General features: G+C 45.4%; 1 protein-coding gene across 1 annotated transcript in view; it reads right to left on the bottom strand.

Annotated features, from left to right (window-relative positions):
• Nucleotides 1–14,602, bottom strand: part of MTMR10 (myotubularin related protein 10) — a 45,841-nt gene extending 31,239 nt beyond the window's left edge. The window contains exons 1-4 of the mRNA XM_019753216.2: nucleotides 14,129–14,602; nucleotides 13,484–13,544; nucleotides 2,101–2,237; nucleotides 428–500 (exon numbers count right to left, since the gene is read on the bottom strand). Coding sequence (XP_019608775.2) covers nucleotides 428–500; nucleotides 2,101–2,237; nucleotides 13,484–13,544; nucleotides 14,129–14,188 — 331 coding nt within the window. The 5' untranslated portion in view covers nucleotides 14,189–14,602. The remainder of the gene's footprint in view (nucleotides 1–427; nucleotides 501–2,100; nucleotides 2,238–13,483; nucleotides 13,545–14,128) is intronic.
• Between the last annotated feature and the right edge of the window lie 183 nt (nucleotides 14,603–14,785).

Below are 14,785 nucleotides of genomic sequence, written 5' to 3'. Positions count from 1 at the left end.
ATGAAAATGTGTAAACATTCTTTTCACTCACTCACTAGTACTTTAACAAATTCTGACTAGTAATAGTGGAAGGCCACCCACGCCTCGAGCACTGCTTCTCTGGAGCGTGCACTGTCTGTGATTCCCCTAGAACTTGGGGTTCTAACTTAGCTTCTGAAGATATTTTAAATGATTCTTTGTATACAACCACTACCATTAGATACATTTCATGATTAACATTTTAATTGAAAAGAGGATGAATACTAGAAAATATAAGAGTTATACATTCTGTATCTCCATTTTAAAATAATTTCTTGATCCTTCTTTTTCATTATGTTCCTAGAAAAAAACCTACAGAAATAAACTCAACTCTAGTATTTGAGTATCTTCAAGCAATTCTTCCAGAATACAGTTAACTTTTATGGACCGAGTAAAGAATAATACATACTTGTGACGATTTGCTCAATACATGTCAAAGGGACATCGTGTTCACCAAGAAGAAGGTTTCTGTAATGGAATTTCTGAAATACAAAATTATGTTCATGTTAATTCGTTTCCCAATAACCTTGCAATGGTAACATTACTTTTAGGTGTGATGACAAATTGTGACCTTCTCTAAAATGAACAAAAAGCTTTTACCTGTGCAGCTATGACAATTCTAAAGCTGTGGCATCTAGGAACATATTTCAGTAGTAACGCAAGGGGAGAAAGAAAGACATAGTTCACCTTCTCTCTACCTTTCCCCCCACATATTAAAAAATGAAACTAGATTAAATTACATACTACAATATCATGATAATATCCAAGATATGTAATAGTGTCAATCACTTTATAGGCAAACATTTGCATGTCTAGTTCTAGTTAAACTGTCACTGAAATAATAAAGAAAAAGGGATTCCTAGGTTATCAGATTTTAATGGGGAAACCATTTAATGGGCTTGATTTTCACAACAGCGATTTTAGAGTAGAAAATAACTCTTTTTAGAGCAGAAAGTCTACTAGAAATAAAAATCTTTAGGCAAACTACAGCTCACCTTCTTTACCTGTTAACACACACTTTAGACACATTTTCAAACTGAGAACAGGGCTGACACTAACTTGCTGTCAGTAGGACAATGGTTTATTTTTCCATTTATTAGCACCAGATTTAAGCTATTCTAAGGATATGTGTCTTATTTACAGTGAAATCTGAGGCCCGTTATCAAAACGAAGCTAAAAATAAAGGGGAAAACTGTCATCTACAGCCAAATAAACTAGTGTGTCCACAAACTACGTATCTATAAATGCCTTAAATTTTGTCTCAATATACCAACAGCAGACTGCAATAAACACACAGTCAGTATTTTTGTAAATTAATGAAGGCTATACGAAATATACTTATCCACAGTTAGACATTTCAGTCAAAAGTTTACAGTTAATATTCAAATATTTAATGAGAGGACAATTACTATTATAAGTAAAGGTCTAGGGAGTGAAAGTGTTTAACACTTTACAAATCAAAATAGAAAATAAGAGCTGAGAAAAAGCCACAGAATTTTTAAGTCAATTAAATAAATGCCTGAAGTTTAAAAAAAACAAAATTATAAGAAACTTTTTCCCCCGGTAAGAATATAAAATAGTAAGAGTTACTAAAGAAAACCTTTATCAATATTCTTTTTCACTCTAACTGTAATAGAAATTTGAAATTAGAATTTGACTTTTTTTGGAAAAGAATTAGTTAAAAATACTATGAAATCTGCAAAAAATGCATTTATAGGATTTGCTAAATAATTACGTTTTCCTTTTTATGACTAATAAAAAAGGGTATCCTTGTTTATACATGCAGATTAAAAGATTTGGAAAAAGGGAAATAACAATTCTCTCACTGAAAAGGACACGTAAGCAATGACTGAGGGGGATAAACAAAGAAAGGTGACGTAAAACCATCTCACTAAGTCTACTCTTCAAGCCTCAACCTTCTCCTTAAACTTTAGTTTGAACTGTAATATATTCCAAACATTGTATTAATCACTTATTAATCATTTCATTATAATTTCCCATGCCTGTGCTTTCGTATAACAATGTGCACCACTTCGAGTCAGAAGCCTTGCCACAATTACACGATATACAAAGAAGACGCACCTGTAATGGCATTGGGTCGTCCGTAAGGAAGGAAATTCTGAAGTTACTGCAGATCAGCTTTCCCCACAAATCGTACTGACTTGTGTCTGCTGCAATGCATTTTCTCACAAAATTCACTTCATTTACGACGATTTCTCCTTTCAAAAAAAGAAAAAGAGCCTTGTGTGAGCTACACCTACACTATAAAATGTCGACAGTCAGTGTGTGACCTAGAAGGGCTGCTGCGTGATGACAGTGAGAAGGAGCACTGATGCCCACCAGAACCTTGGGCATTTTCATTCCCACAGAAGTTACAGTGACAACAGGCGCCCCATTTGTAACACACGGAAATGAGCTCGGTGGTCTGAGATGGTTCAAGTGAAAAGCTTACACTGTTCACTATGCTGCACCGCCTTTCTGTATTAAAAGACTTCCTGGAGAAGAACAAAACTATGCCCTCTCCTTCGGAGTATTATTTGATAGGATATTTGTAATTTTTATTAACATATGACTAGATTTCCCAAACCACTGTCTTTGACTCTTTTTGTAAGGGATGAGAAAGAGTTCAGCTTTTTTTTTTTTTTTAATTATTTTTTAGTGGGGAATATTGGGGAACAGTGTGTTTTTTCCAGGACCCATCAGCTCCATGTCAAGTCATTTTCAATCTAGTTGTGGACAGCGCAGCTCACTGGCCCATGTGGGAATCAAACTGGTGACCCTGGTGTTTTGAGCCCCACACTCCAACCACTGAGCCAATCGGCTGCCCAAGAAAGAGTTCAGCTTTAAGCTCAAAATTAATAATGCATTCTACTTATTTTAAATATATTCCATAGGCCGGCCTGGTGGCTCAGGCGGTTGGAGCTCCATGCTCCTAACTCCGAAGGCTGCCGGTTCAATTCTCACATGGGCCAGTGGGCTCTCAACCACAAGGTTGCCGTTCAATTCCTCGAGTCCCGCAAGGGATGGTGGGCTCTGCCCCCTGCAACTAAGATTGAACACGGCACCTTGAGCTGAGCTGCCGCTGAGCTCCTGGATGGCTCAGTTGGTTGGAGCGCATCCTCTCAACCACAAGGTTGCCGGTTCGACTCCCGCAAGGGATGGTGGGCTGTGCCCCCTGCAACTAGAAAACAGCAACTGGACCTGGAGCTGAGCTGCGCCCTCCACAACTAAGACTGAAAGGACAACAACTTGACTTGGAAAAAAGCCTGGAAGTACACACTGTTCCCCAATAAAATCTTTTAAAAAAAATACACACACACACATATAGTCCATAAAGCCAAACTGAGTTTCCCTCTGCACTCAAACTATAACTTGGTGATAAAACTTTAAAATACAGTTTTAGAGTTAAAAGGAAAGGTTAAAGAATAGATACAAGAAACCAAAGCTTATAATGTGCTTTGAAAAGAATAATTTCTATAATTTATTTAAAGCTTCGTCACCGTTAATCCTTACTTTCAAAGTCTCAACTAGACCTCGAGACATTTTAAGCCACCAGGGTCACTGGCAGGGTACGGATCTCCCTGGAGGTGCCTGCTAAGTGGGTGTTGAACACGTGAACGAATGAAACCACTTCATTACTCCTGGCTCACCAGACAACCACCACCAACTGAACAGAAGCTGTTCCAGGCAGAACAGAAACCAGTAATGTAACGTAGCCAGGCAGCCAGAGAGTCGGAAGAGAAGAGCGGTGTGGGCAATTGCACGTGACGTAAGAAAAACACACAGAACTGTGGAGTCCACCAATGGGCCTTTCTCAGCACTGTTCCCGATTCTTTCAACAACCCGTATGGTAAGAAAGGCAGATAAGGGGCTTGGACCCCAAGGGGCTGTATCACTTTCCTCAGATTTTTTAAACAGTAAGAAGTAAATTTGGAACTTAAAACCAAGTACTCTGATTTCAAAACCAAAACTTGTTTCTCTATACTTACATAAAATTAAATGCACTGTATTGAGATACAGCAAGCACCAAGATTGAATTAAAGATTCAACGTACAAGTCTTAACTGCACTCTGAGAAAAAAACTGAAAATGACAAAAATATACATCGAAACTCATGGAATAATTCAAATACGTAAAAGTGAAAACGTCTCCAGTTCTTTAAACATTATGCTTAACAACTGCCCTAACAGACTGTGGGCTACTGAATATTCAGCCCTCTCTCCCCACCAGGAAATCTTAGCTACCAGTTGAAGGGGGTCCCTTGGTAACATACTAAATTCATCACTCCCCAGTTCAGATAGTCAGAGGACCCTTTGCTGTGACACTGACTTCCTTATCCCCAACCACTGGCCCGCAGAGCACAAGTGACAGACATACTGCGTGCTGCGCCACTTTTTTTTGAACAGCCAACTCATCCAAACAAAGACTCTCAAAACAATGCTACAAAAATTCATCCAGTTGTGACACCTATGATTCATACATCTTTCTCATGTACCTATACTCACGTAAGTTACTTAAAAAAAAAAAAGAAAACCCCATGATAGGTTTTAAGGTTCCCGAGACGGGGGCAGAGGCGGTGCCGGACAGGAGGAGACGAGGCCGGACATCGCCACCTCACCAGCACGTCAGTGAACTGTATCAATGACGCACACACACAGGACAGCACCAACGTCACCGGCCAGGCCCCGGAATGCAGTGAGAACCAGAGATAAAAGGAGAAGACTGCAGTGAGTGGGTCCAGGGCTTGACGACCACGGCCCATGGGGCCAAATCCAGCTACCAGGTGTAAATAAAATTTGACTGAAACAGCCACACTCACTCATCTGTCTATGACTGCTTTCACGGGACAAAGGTGGAGCTGAGAGCTTGTGACAAAGACCTTACCCGCCCCTCCTCCCCAAAGTCTAAAACATTTACTGGCTTGTACTATACAGAAAGTTTGCCGATCTCTGTGCTAGCTAGAGATGGTAATCTAAGGGTCATCGCTTAAAATCACATGCAACAGGGCTAAGAAGCATGCAGGACGGCTTGTCAGAGGGCCGGCCTTTTCGGCTGCAATGGTGCGGGGCTCGGAGAGTTCTGGAGGCCCACTCGACAGGGATGAGGACCCACTATCTCCCCCGGGACGTGTCTACAACCTTCTCCCCAGTGAGCTGCAGCGCTCATCAGAAGGGAAACTGGAAAGCCAGTCTGACCGTTCCCACTCCCCACACTGCACCACACTGCACCGTAAAAGGCAAAATAAATCGCCATCTGTGAATGAGCTGTGGGGGCTGGAGTCTGAGATGTCCCTATGAACTCAGGTTTATCATGACACACATCCAGATGGAGACAGAAACAAAAAGAGATGTGTGTACACGTGGGTTAGTGTGCACATGTACATTTCCCGCTCTGTCCCGTGAATAGGCCTAAGGAGGTGACACTGCAGCCGCAAAGCACATTCAGCACACACATCGTGGTAGTTAAGTGCCGTTCTCCAATAAAGGACCCAGGCTCCTAGCAGAAACAGCTGACTCTAGGGCTGGAACCTCTGGGGGTTCCCGAATGGCTGAGAGGAAGGAGGAGAGACGCGGGTGGAGAGTGGGGGGAGGGGGGCATTTCAAAAGGATACAGGAGCCAACATGAAAGAATTCATTAGTCCATCAGTAAAGATGGAGAAATTATCACAGACTGAAGAGACTAAGGAGACATGATGAGTAAATGCAGTACGGGACCCTGGAACAGATACTGGCCGTTAGTGAAAGAACTAGGGAAATGTGAGTAAAACTTGCAGTGTAGTTAATACATATCATTATTAATTTCTCAGTTTAGCCAAATTTACCAAGGTTGTAAGACATTAACACTAGGAGAAGCTGGGTGAAGAGTATGTGTTAACTGTCTGTATTCTTTTATAAATCCAAATTTATTTCAAATAAAACTACTGAAGAATGGACAAAAAACAAAATTAGCAACAACAAAAAGTAAAATAGGGATTCTCTGGGCCATGGTCTTTTACAGAAAATGGTCACACAGCTTTCTCTTGGAGTGGAGAATGGAAATGGGCCCCTGGGAGAGAAAGAACGAGAAGGAGACGTAGGGAGGCGTAGAGGGAAAGAAGAAAAGGAGGGCACTTCTGGGGAGATGCTACAATTGGGTCTCATTATTATAAGCATATAATTAAACAAGTGTCAAGCTAACCTGGCTTGAGTTTTATCTGATAACACTGAATTTTGCTCACATCCCAGTCTTTAAAAACTTTAGATCATGTAGCATAGCTCTTGGCTCACAGAACAGTTTTCTGCTCATAACTAAGGAAAAAAAGGAGGCGCTGCCACACGCTACCACCACACGCTACCGCCACACGCTACCGCCATACATAGACTGCAGTACATGGGCGGGAAAACTAGCTGAGAGACAGCAAAGATCAAAGATACACCATGTCTTCTTCTTAGAGAGGTTCCATAGGCAGACAGAGTACTGAGACTGTTCTTGCTGTATTTTCAGTGAGACCTTGAAGAGGAAACATAGTAACCAAAGCTTTAAAACTCCAGCAGCACCTGAAATTGTCGCTGACACTGGACTCCAGTGGTCTGCTCACAGGCGCACTGGCTCACGGGAATGACCGAGCTCATCTCTCCCAGCTCCGCACCCAGTACCCCCGGCTGACAGCCTGCCATCCGCGGGTGCGAGGACTCCCCACCAAGCACTTCCCAGCACACCACTGGCGGGAAGCCGCAGGGAGGCTTCACTGGAGACAAAGAAAGAAGGAACTCAGCTTCACTGTGGGGTAAGAGCCAGCTAGCTAAATTAGAAGATGAGGGGCAAAGGGTTTCTATGACAACCTGGGAAGGAATCAAGAAATCATTCAAGTTTATTTTCTCAAGGCGCTTCCATCTGTAAAGATAAATTATAAAGGAAATATAATTAAAATGAATAAATCTCTAAATGGTATAGCTGGGAAAGTTTTTAACTCCCCGAGAACCAAAAAATCATGTGATGTTATCTTTCATAACACCTTGCACATTTAGAAAGTGAATCTGTTTGATGAATAAAAATAATTTTTCTCATAAATTTTGGCTTGGAAAATAGTTTAGGACAAAGCCTCACTGTGAGTGACTGACTAACCTATGGAATGTGTTTAGGCCAAAATTCAATCACGGCTACCCACGTAGTGACCAACTGTCTCAGGCCGCCTGAGACAGGGAGAACTTTCAGCACTAAAACCAGGGTGGTGATGGGCAAACTGGGACCAGCTGTCACCTCAGCTGTAGAGAAGCTCAGGAACTAAAGTGGCCTGAAAATTATTAGGGTGGCGGAAACTGCGAAGATGCCATCACTGCAATGCACTAACGGGGTCTGTTCTGCAGGTCACACACAGCACAAAAAAGGCACGTGATCAAGTTCCAGGTCCAGCAAGGGCCACCCACGATGGCGGGAGGAAGGGTGCAGTGCAGATTTCAGGAAGAGACTAGAAGGAAATCTTGAAGACAGAAGAGGATTGAGGTATCGAGAACGTGCCACAGTGAAAAAAAAGAAAGGCCTCAATTAGGAATAAGGTAACTGGGAGGAAGCAAGGAACCAGGCCAACTGAAGCAAGTATCAAAAGAGCAGCCCCCTCTTATCCACAACGGACATGGGTCAAGACCCCCAGTGGATGCCTGAAACGGCGCTAGTACTGAACCCTACAGATATTATTATGTTTTTCCCATCCATCCCTACCTATGATGAAGTTTCATTTATAAATTAGGCACAGTAAGAGATTAACAATAGCAACGGAACGATTATAACAATACAGTGTAATAAAAGTTATGTGCATGTGGTCTCTCTCTCTCATAACCGACCTGATAAATGAGATGTCTACTGAGCGACTGGGGTGGGAGCGTCCACAGAGTGGAAATGCTGGACAAAGGGATGATTCACAACCCCGCAGGGATGGGGCAAGACAGCACACGAGATTTCATCACACTATTCAGAACGACGCACAATTTAAAACTTATGAATTGTTTATTTCTGGAATGTTCTATGTAATATTTTTGGACTTGGTGTGACTGCGGGTGACTGAAACCATGGAACGCTCACCTGCAGGTAAGGGTGCTGTGTAGAGAAACAGTTTGGAGGGCAGCAAGGTGGACTGCTAGCAAATGACAGAGGTTAAAGAATTTTGATTTGATCGTGTTTAAACAGGTTTGTTACTCATGGAGGGTCAGGAACCGTTTCTGAGCAGGAGCTGCAAGGTACAGACAGACTGATGATTGGGACTGAGGAACAAAACGCTGCCCTGAGCTACTGCAGCAGCAGCCCTGGGAGCGGGCAGCTGCAAACTGAAGGTTCGAAAGGTGGGGTGCAACCTAATGCTAAGATACTGTCGCTGGTTGCACTGTTCACAGTTCCAAGTCCTTTGGTCTTTCAAAAGCCATGTATCTACGAATTAAAGTACTACAAAAATCAGCCTACGTCATCTCTAAAGCCTATCTACAAAAGGTATTAAAAAACAAAGCACGACACACCCGAGAACAGCTTTACCTGTAAGGGATTCACAATCCGACTGAGGAAGTAAGACTTACAGAGAGGCAGAAAACAAGCAGAGTACATCAATGGTCCAAACATGTAATATGTCAAAAACACACAAGACATCTCTCCAACAATGGCTGTTTTCATTTTCCAGATGGCTCAGTGGTCATATGCTTTTCTGATCTGATTACAAAGGACTCTGACAATCAGTGCATTCATTATCAATGGAACAGTTAATCTCAGTAATGAAAGTGCTGCTGGCGCTGAGGATGGGAAGAGGGAAAGAGCTGAGCTGCCTGGCACAGGGCACCGGGCTAGGCAGGCACTCATGAGGCACAGCAGGGGTCCTTGCCTCCCCGCCCCCCAAATCTGGCTCAGGTGAGCTGCCTCTGAGGGAGCCCCACCTCTGCTCTCCTCTACTGGGGGCATCTCCCCAACAAGCTGAACCGACCCTATCTCTGTCTCTGGGCTTTTCACTCCTCAGGCCAGCAGCGTGGAACACGCGCCCAGCGCCTGCTGAACAATTAACTCACTGTTCACCACAGCACTTCACGTCCCCCTCCCCCCTCAGCAGCCTTAGGATCATGTGCCCCACTCAGAAGAGAGAAGCAGCCAGCAGCCCCTCTCACTGCAAATCTCACATCCTCACGACAAAGCGGCTGGCACCCAGCAGCCTCTGCTGCAGCATGGCTGGTGACAGGAAGTCCGCTGCCTCCCAAGACATTCCACTTGCTGGCAGCTGGCAGCTGCAATGGTTTGAAAGCTGTTCCTCAAGCCAGGCAAGCTCTGCCACTGCTGTGGGAGGGGCAGAGCCGAGGACAGAGCTCTTCCTCTGTCCCTGGAGAACTCCCTCTAGGCTGACATGCAATCCCCTCGGTCCAGTTCCAAAGTGTGAATGTGCACCTACAGCCCCCCGTGCAGTCGGCCAGGCCCGGCTGCTCAGTGGTTAACGGCACGACCGGCGTCGGCTCAGAACGTCGCTCTGTGCGGCCTACTTGTGCAGCCGCTGCCACTAGGGCTTCTCGTCCGTCACAGGAAGGTAGCTGGTACCGGTAAGCTCTGTGACATACTGGTTAAGGATCTTAGCTGAAAGGGCCAGGAAGAAGCCCAGAACTAGCTCAGCACAGAGTTCTGGGGCTTTGTGTAGCTGGCCTTGCAGACAAATGGATCCCAGGACTGGAACACCGGCAGGCCTCTCCCTTGGTGTTCTGCCTCTGCCTCTCTCAACGGGGGGCCTCACGCTCTCGGACAGGTTCTCTAGAACGACCAGCCCTACCACAGAGAATGTGTTCCCTCAGAAGTGATCTGAAAACACCCACATGCAAACCGGGCTCGTGCCTGCAGGCTGGGTGGCTCACGTTCCTTGCCGGCCACCCTGGAACCCAAGGTTGGACGGAGCTGGGGAAGAGCAATCTGTGCAATCACATTTTTCAGAGGACGGTGGAAAGGCTCCCAGGCAAACAAAATCACTGATGCTCTCTGTGTCATTTGGACCTATGATATGACAACAATTTCAGCGAGTGGCTTCCAATTCAGTTTCCACAAATCACGTATACTACAAAAACAATTCAGGGAACCAACAGAGTTCTCAACCTTTTATTTTGCTAACTTAAAAACTTTTGTAAAAGCCACAGTTACCATCATGTAACAGAAGAACCTATCTACACCAAAGTTAGAAGGACATAACCTCAGAAAAAAGGACAATCCTCCAAAGCAAATCAATTCAGCTTTATGGAAAACAGCTGCATTTTTCTTCGTTTTCTCAACTTGCCCAAGGACTGGTAAAGACTTCACCCCGATCTGATGCCAGCTAGCTCCTGGTGGGAATCTGGGAACCGCTGATCCAGGTCACCATCTCCCACCTGCCTCTAGGCAGCATGGCGTTTGCCCCAGGCCTGGCTGCACCCAGGCGCACCACTGCGCCGCACCTTCCTCGTCTAGCAGAGCCAGGCGCCCAGGATGTACACACGCTCACGGAATTGATCCAGCAGCCATCAAAAAAGAGACGTGTGAGTCTGCTGTGCTCGCTCGCAACACGTATATACAACACACATACACACACACACGCACACACACACACTTTGAAGTTCAGACTCTTCCTATTTTCAAAAACTGGGGTGATTTTACACATATACAACCATTAAAAGACGAGATTCATGTAATGGTGGGAAGATGGCAAAGCCTGAGGCAAGGCTACTGCTTCGATTGGGCACTGCATTTCCAATCCAGGCCCAGACATCCCAGACAGTGTGTCTGGGAGAGAACAGAGGCCGTGCAACATAAAATAACAGTCTTCTTCCTACTGCTAAATCTGGGAGCTGGTCTGTCTGTGTGTGCATGGCCATGGGAACAATTGAAGCAGGTGGTCGGAGGTGTCCTTTCATTGTCATTAACTCAACATCTCAGTGCACACCATTCCAGGCATTAGGGCCACAAAACTGAAGTAGGTACGATCTCCACCGTAAGGGGCTTCATGAGCCAGGCAAGTTGAAAACGACTAACATAAACCACAATCTAAATTTAATTACTAGCCAGTTTCTTCTGGTTCTCTGCTCAGTAAAAGCTGAAGATCACTTTAAATTCCGCCTTGTTAAGTTCTAGCAGAGCCCTCTGTAACTGCACACAAATAAACAATTGATTTTGTGTTCTAATTTCAATCTGCTTATTGAATTAAAAATTCAAACTCTGGGCAACTGAAGGAGGATATCCTTGAACCTAAGGCATGATACCAAACAAAGCCTAACCTGCAATACTTTCTCTGAAGAATTATTTCTTGTTCCGTGCCGGTGTAAAGCCACAGGTGACCTGGGCAAGCTTTCTCTTGGTTTCTGACTAATGAAGGCCAGATCATCAACACCTCACTTACTCTCACCTGCCCTGCCCATTTCATGGGCAGAGTCATAGCTGCAGACTAAAGGAGGAACAGAAGCTCTAGTGGTAGTCAGAGATGTGACACGAGAGGGCAAGCAGGAAATAGCGACCATGACAGGGTGGCCAGAAAGAAAGCGGGAAGAGTGTGGGAAGGCGAAGATGAGAAGTTAAGAACAGAAGGAGTTGGGAAGGCAGGCAAAAGGTGCACTAATGTAGGGTTGGCTAAATGTTCTGTAAGGAACAGGTTAGGTGCAACTAGAACGCCGAGGGCCAGAGCCCTTGTGTATGCAAATACACAGCCAATGCAAAAAAAATGAACTCAGGCCAGAAATCCAGATTGCGCTGAGATTTCTAGGAAAAGTAAACCACTTACAGTTAGGAAGTGGGTTTACACCTTCCCCCAGAAAAATGACTTTTTAGTAGAAAGGTAAGTTTTTAGTTAATTCTACAGACCAGACGATCCTTCAATGTAAAGTTCAAGTTTATTGATGTTAACACTTTTCATAAGCGTATCTTAAATGTAACCGTTAATTTTAAAAAATCAAGCACCATTATCACTTGTAGCTAAGACCATGTTGTTTATTAGCGTCCAATCATAATATCGGAAAGGGAGAATCAAAGCCTAAGAACTGGCCCGTTCAGACGGAGTAAAGGAAGCCAGAGTTCAACAGCTCACAGGCACTCACTCAAGGTGAGGACTGTTTCCACAGCCGAATTTAAATGCCAGGAGTGACTAAGACTAAAACACAGCACACAGGCAGCAAAAGTTCCTGAGTAACGTTATTGTTCACTCTGAGGGAAAGTAGGAAGGATTAGCTAGCTCGCAGTGGGTGCAAAGCATTAACAAAACCAAGGGAAAAAATTTTAACTAACTTCCATAATAAAGTCTAAAACAACCTTTAAATTGTGGGTCTGTAATATGGAGCCACAGGTTGATGTTTTTAATGTGACTGTTCCTTCTTAATATCTAACAATTTATAGCACAAAGTTTAAAGATTCCGTATTTGTTCAATACCTACCTATAAAGGTGTATTCATTTTTACTAGATTTAGTATTATGTAATGACTGAGATTTTTAAATGTTGACAGTAGCCATACACACTGGTATTTGATTACATTTCAGGTCTAAAACACTTTCCTAAGTATCTGACTACCTCCCCCCAAATCACAGTAAACAACTGACTTTTCTTAATTATTACACAATTATTATACAATTCAAAATACCAATCAAATATTTCATATGCTTTAAAACTAAACTACTACCTACCTACCACCAATCCCTACCTCTACCTCTAAGGTCATTTAAGGTAAATTTTGTTCTAACCCAGTGCTTCTCCACGGAAAGGAAATTTTGACCTGGAGTGGAGGAGGGGGTAGTTTTGGCAACGCTGGAGACATCTTGATTGTGACAAGCACGTAAGAGGTGGAAGAGGGTACTAGTGGCATCTAGTGAGAAGAGGCCAGGGACGCTGCTAAGAACAGCCCCCTACAACAAAGAATTATCCAGCCCAAAATGTCCATAGTGCCTCTGCTGGCACTGGCTTGCCTTTCTAAGCTGGAACAAGTCAAATTGCAAATACAGCTGACACCTTCAAAAACCAATTGCCAAGTAAGTAACTCAAAGTTCACTACGCTTTGTTATTGGTGCAGAGACCCAGACACAATAAAAGTTGTTTTTTGTACTATTAAAACAATGGTGTGACTACTAATCAGTAATGCATGAAGTTGCAGACAGACCCGAAGGGCTGAGTACTTTCACTACAAATGCTTTAAAAAAGAACATTTCAGGAGACGCCCCCCCCAAAAAAAAAAAAAAAAAAAAACACACCAGGTGGTGATATTCTTGACAATTTTCTATAATGCTTAAATTTTCCAGGACAAACACCAATTAATCATTACTTTGTCATACTGTTGTTTAATTCTAACCATTTTTGCCCCCCTCAGTCGTTCAATTTTTTTTTTTTTTTTTTTTGTGGTCGGTCAATTTTTAACTGGATGAAGTTTAAAGTAAATAGAAAAGGAAAGTTTACCACATGGTCTAATCTGTAGAACAATCTTAAACCAAAACATATTACTAAAGTATCTGTTAGAAGCGCTAATGTTTACCTGGCAAAAGGACTGGCTCCAGTTTTTTAATCTTCGGTTCCGAATTCATCTTATCATCAGTCTGAAATACATTAGCAACATAAATAAAAACCAAAACTTTTACACCACCCCCCCCGTGAGATACTAAAGCAAATTTTCTTTTTCTAAACGATGACATATGCGACAGACACATATAAGCCGCTCCCCACACTTAAACTTTAACATTTTTACCAAGTTTTTAAAAGATCCACTTGGGAGTCTGACAATAAAATATTAAAGCCGCCTATGCTGCTTCCAGGTGTTCACATTTAGTGACAGACAGGTAACCTCTCCTATTTGAGCAGCTGCCCACAAGCGATACGGGCGGTTACAGTGGGGACCGTCGCCAGGCTAATAAACCCAGTTCCGAACGCTCCCTTGGGTGACTTGACGCGGCAAAACGACGGACCACAGGTCTCCGGGCACAGGATGGCTGCGGCGGAGTTTTACAAGTTTCTGCCGAGCCGGTGGGGACTCGAGAAGGCGCGTTTCCCCGCGTCCCAGCTCGGCACCCGCGCGGCCGGGCACAGGGAGCCGAGGGTGGCCTCCCGGGGCTCCCCTGCTCCCGCGAGCCGGCTCCACGGAAGCGCCGAGGACTGGGGCACACGCGGGGAGGGGGTTGTTTACCTGGGGCGGCGGCAGGAGGTAAGACCTGAAGGTGGGTCTGGGCGGTTTGAGGGAGAACATGGTGCCGCCGCCTCGTCGCCCCGGCCCGGTCGCAATCCGGGACCCGCCGCGGGCCAGCGGCAGCGCTGACGCCTCCCGACGCCCGCAGGCTTAGAGCTCCCCGCGCGGTGGCCCAGGCCCAGTCTGCAGCCAGCCGGGCCGGGCGGACCGACAGGCGGGGACACGGCGTTGCGCCCGCCCGAGCGGGGAGGGGCCGGGGCGGAGTGGGGCCGACTCGGGCGCCGGGGACCATCCCCGGAAGGGGCCCAGCGCCCCGCCCCGAGATGGCGCTCGCAGGGCCGGCTGGCCCGCCGCTGTCGGCCTCTGGGCCGCGCTGGCGCCGGGACGCAAGGCTTACGCGGCGCGCCCGCCACCCGGACCGCAGCGAGGGCGCCGCGGAGAGCGGAGCCCGGTAGCCATCTTGAGATGCAGTCTTAGGAGGGCGCTCCTACGGCGGCCCGCGGGGGTCATGGCGGCCCCCAGGGCGCTACGGCGGCCGAGGGGGTCTTGGCCGCCCGCGGGGGTCTTGGCGGCCGAGGGGGTCTTGGCGGCCCGCGGGGGTCATGGCGGCAGTGGGAGTTTGCCGTGGGAGTTTGCCGGTAACCGTGGTCAGGGCAC

This window comes from Rhinolophus sinicus, linkage group LG13 (genome assembly GCF_036562045.2).
Source record: "Rhinolophus sinicus isolate RSC01 linkage group LG13, ASM3656204v1, whole genome shotgun sequence".
In the NCBI taxonomy this organism is placed as follows: Eukaryota; Metazoa; Chordata; class Mammalia; order Chiroptera; family Rhinolophidae; genus Rhinolophus; species Rhinolophus sinicus.
Note: the sequence above shows the minus strand (reverse complement) of the source record. Positions and strands in the feature narration are given on the sequence as shown.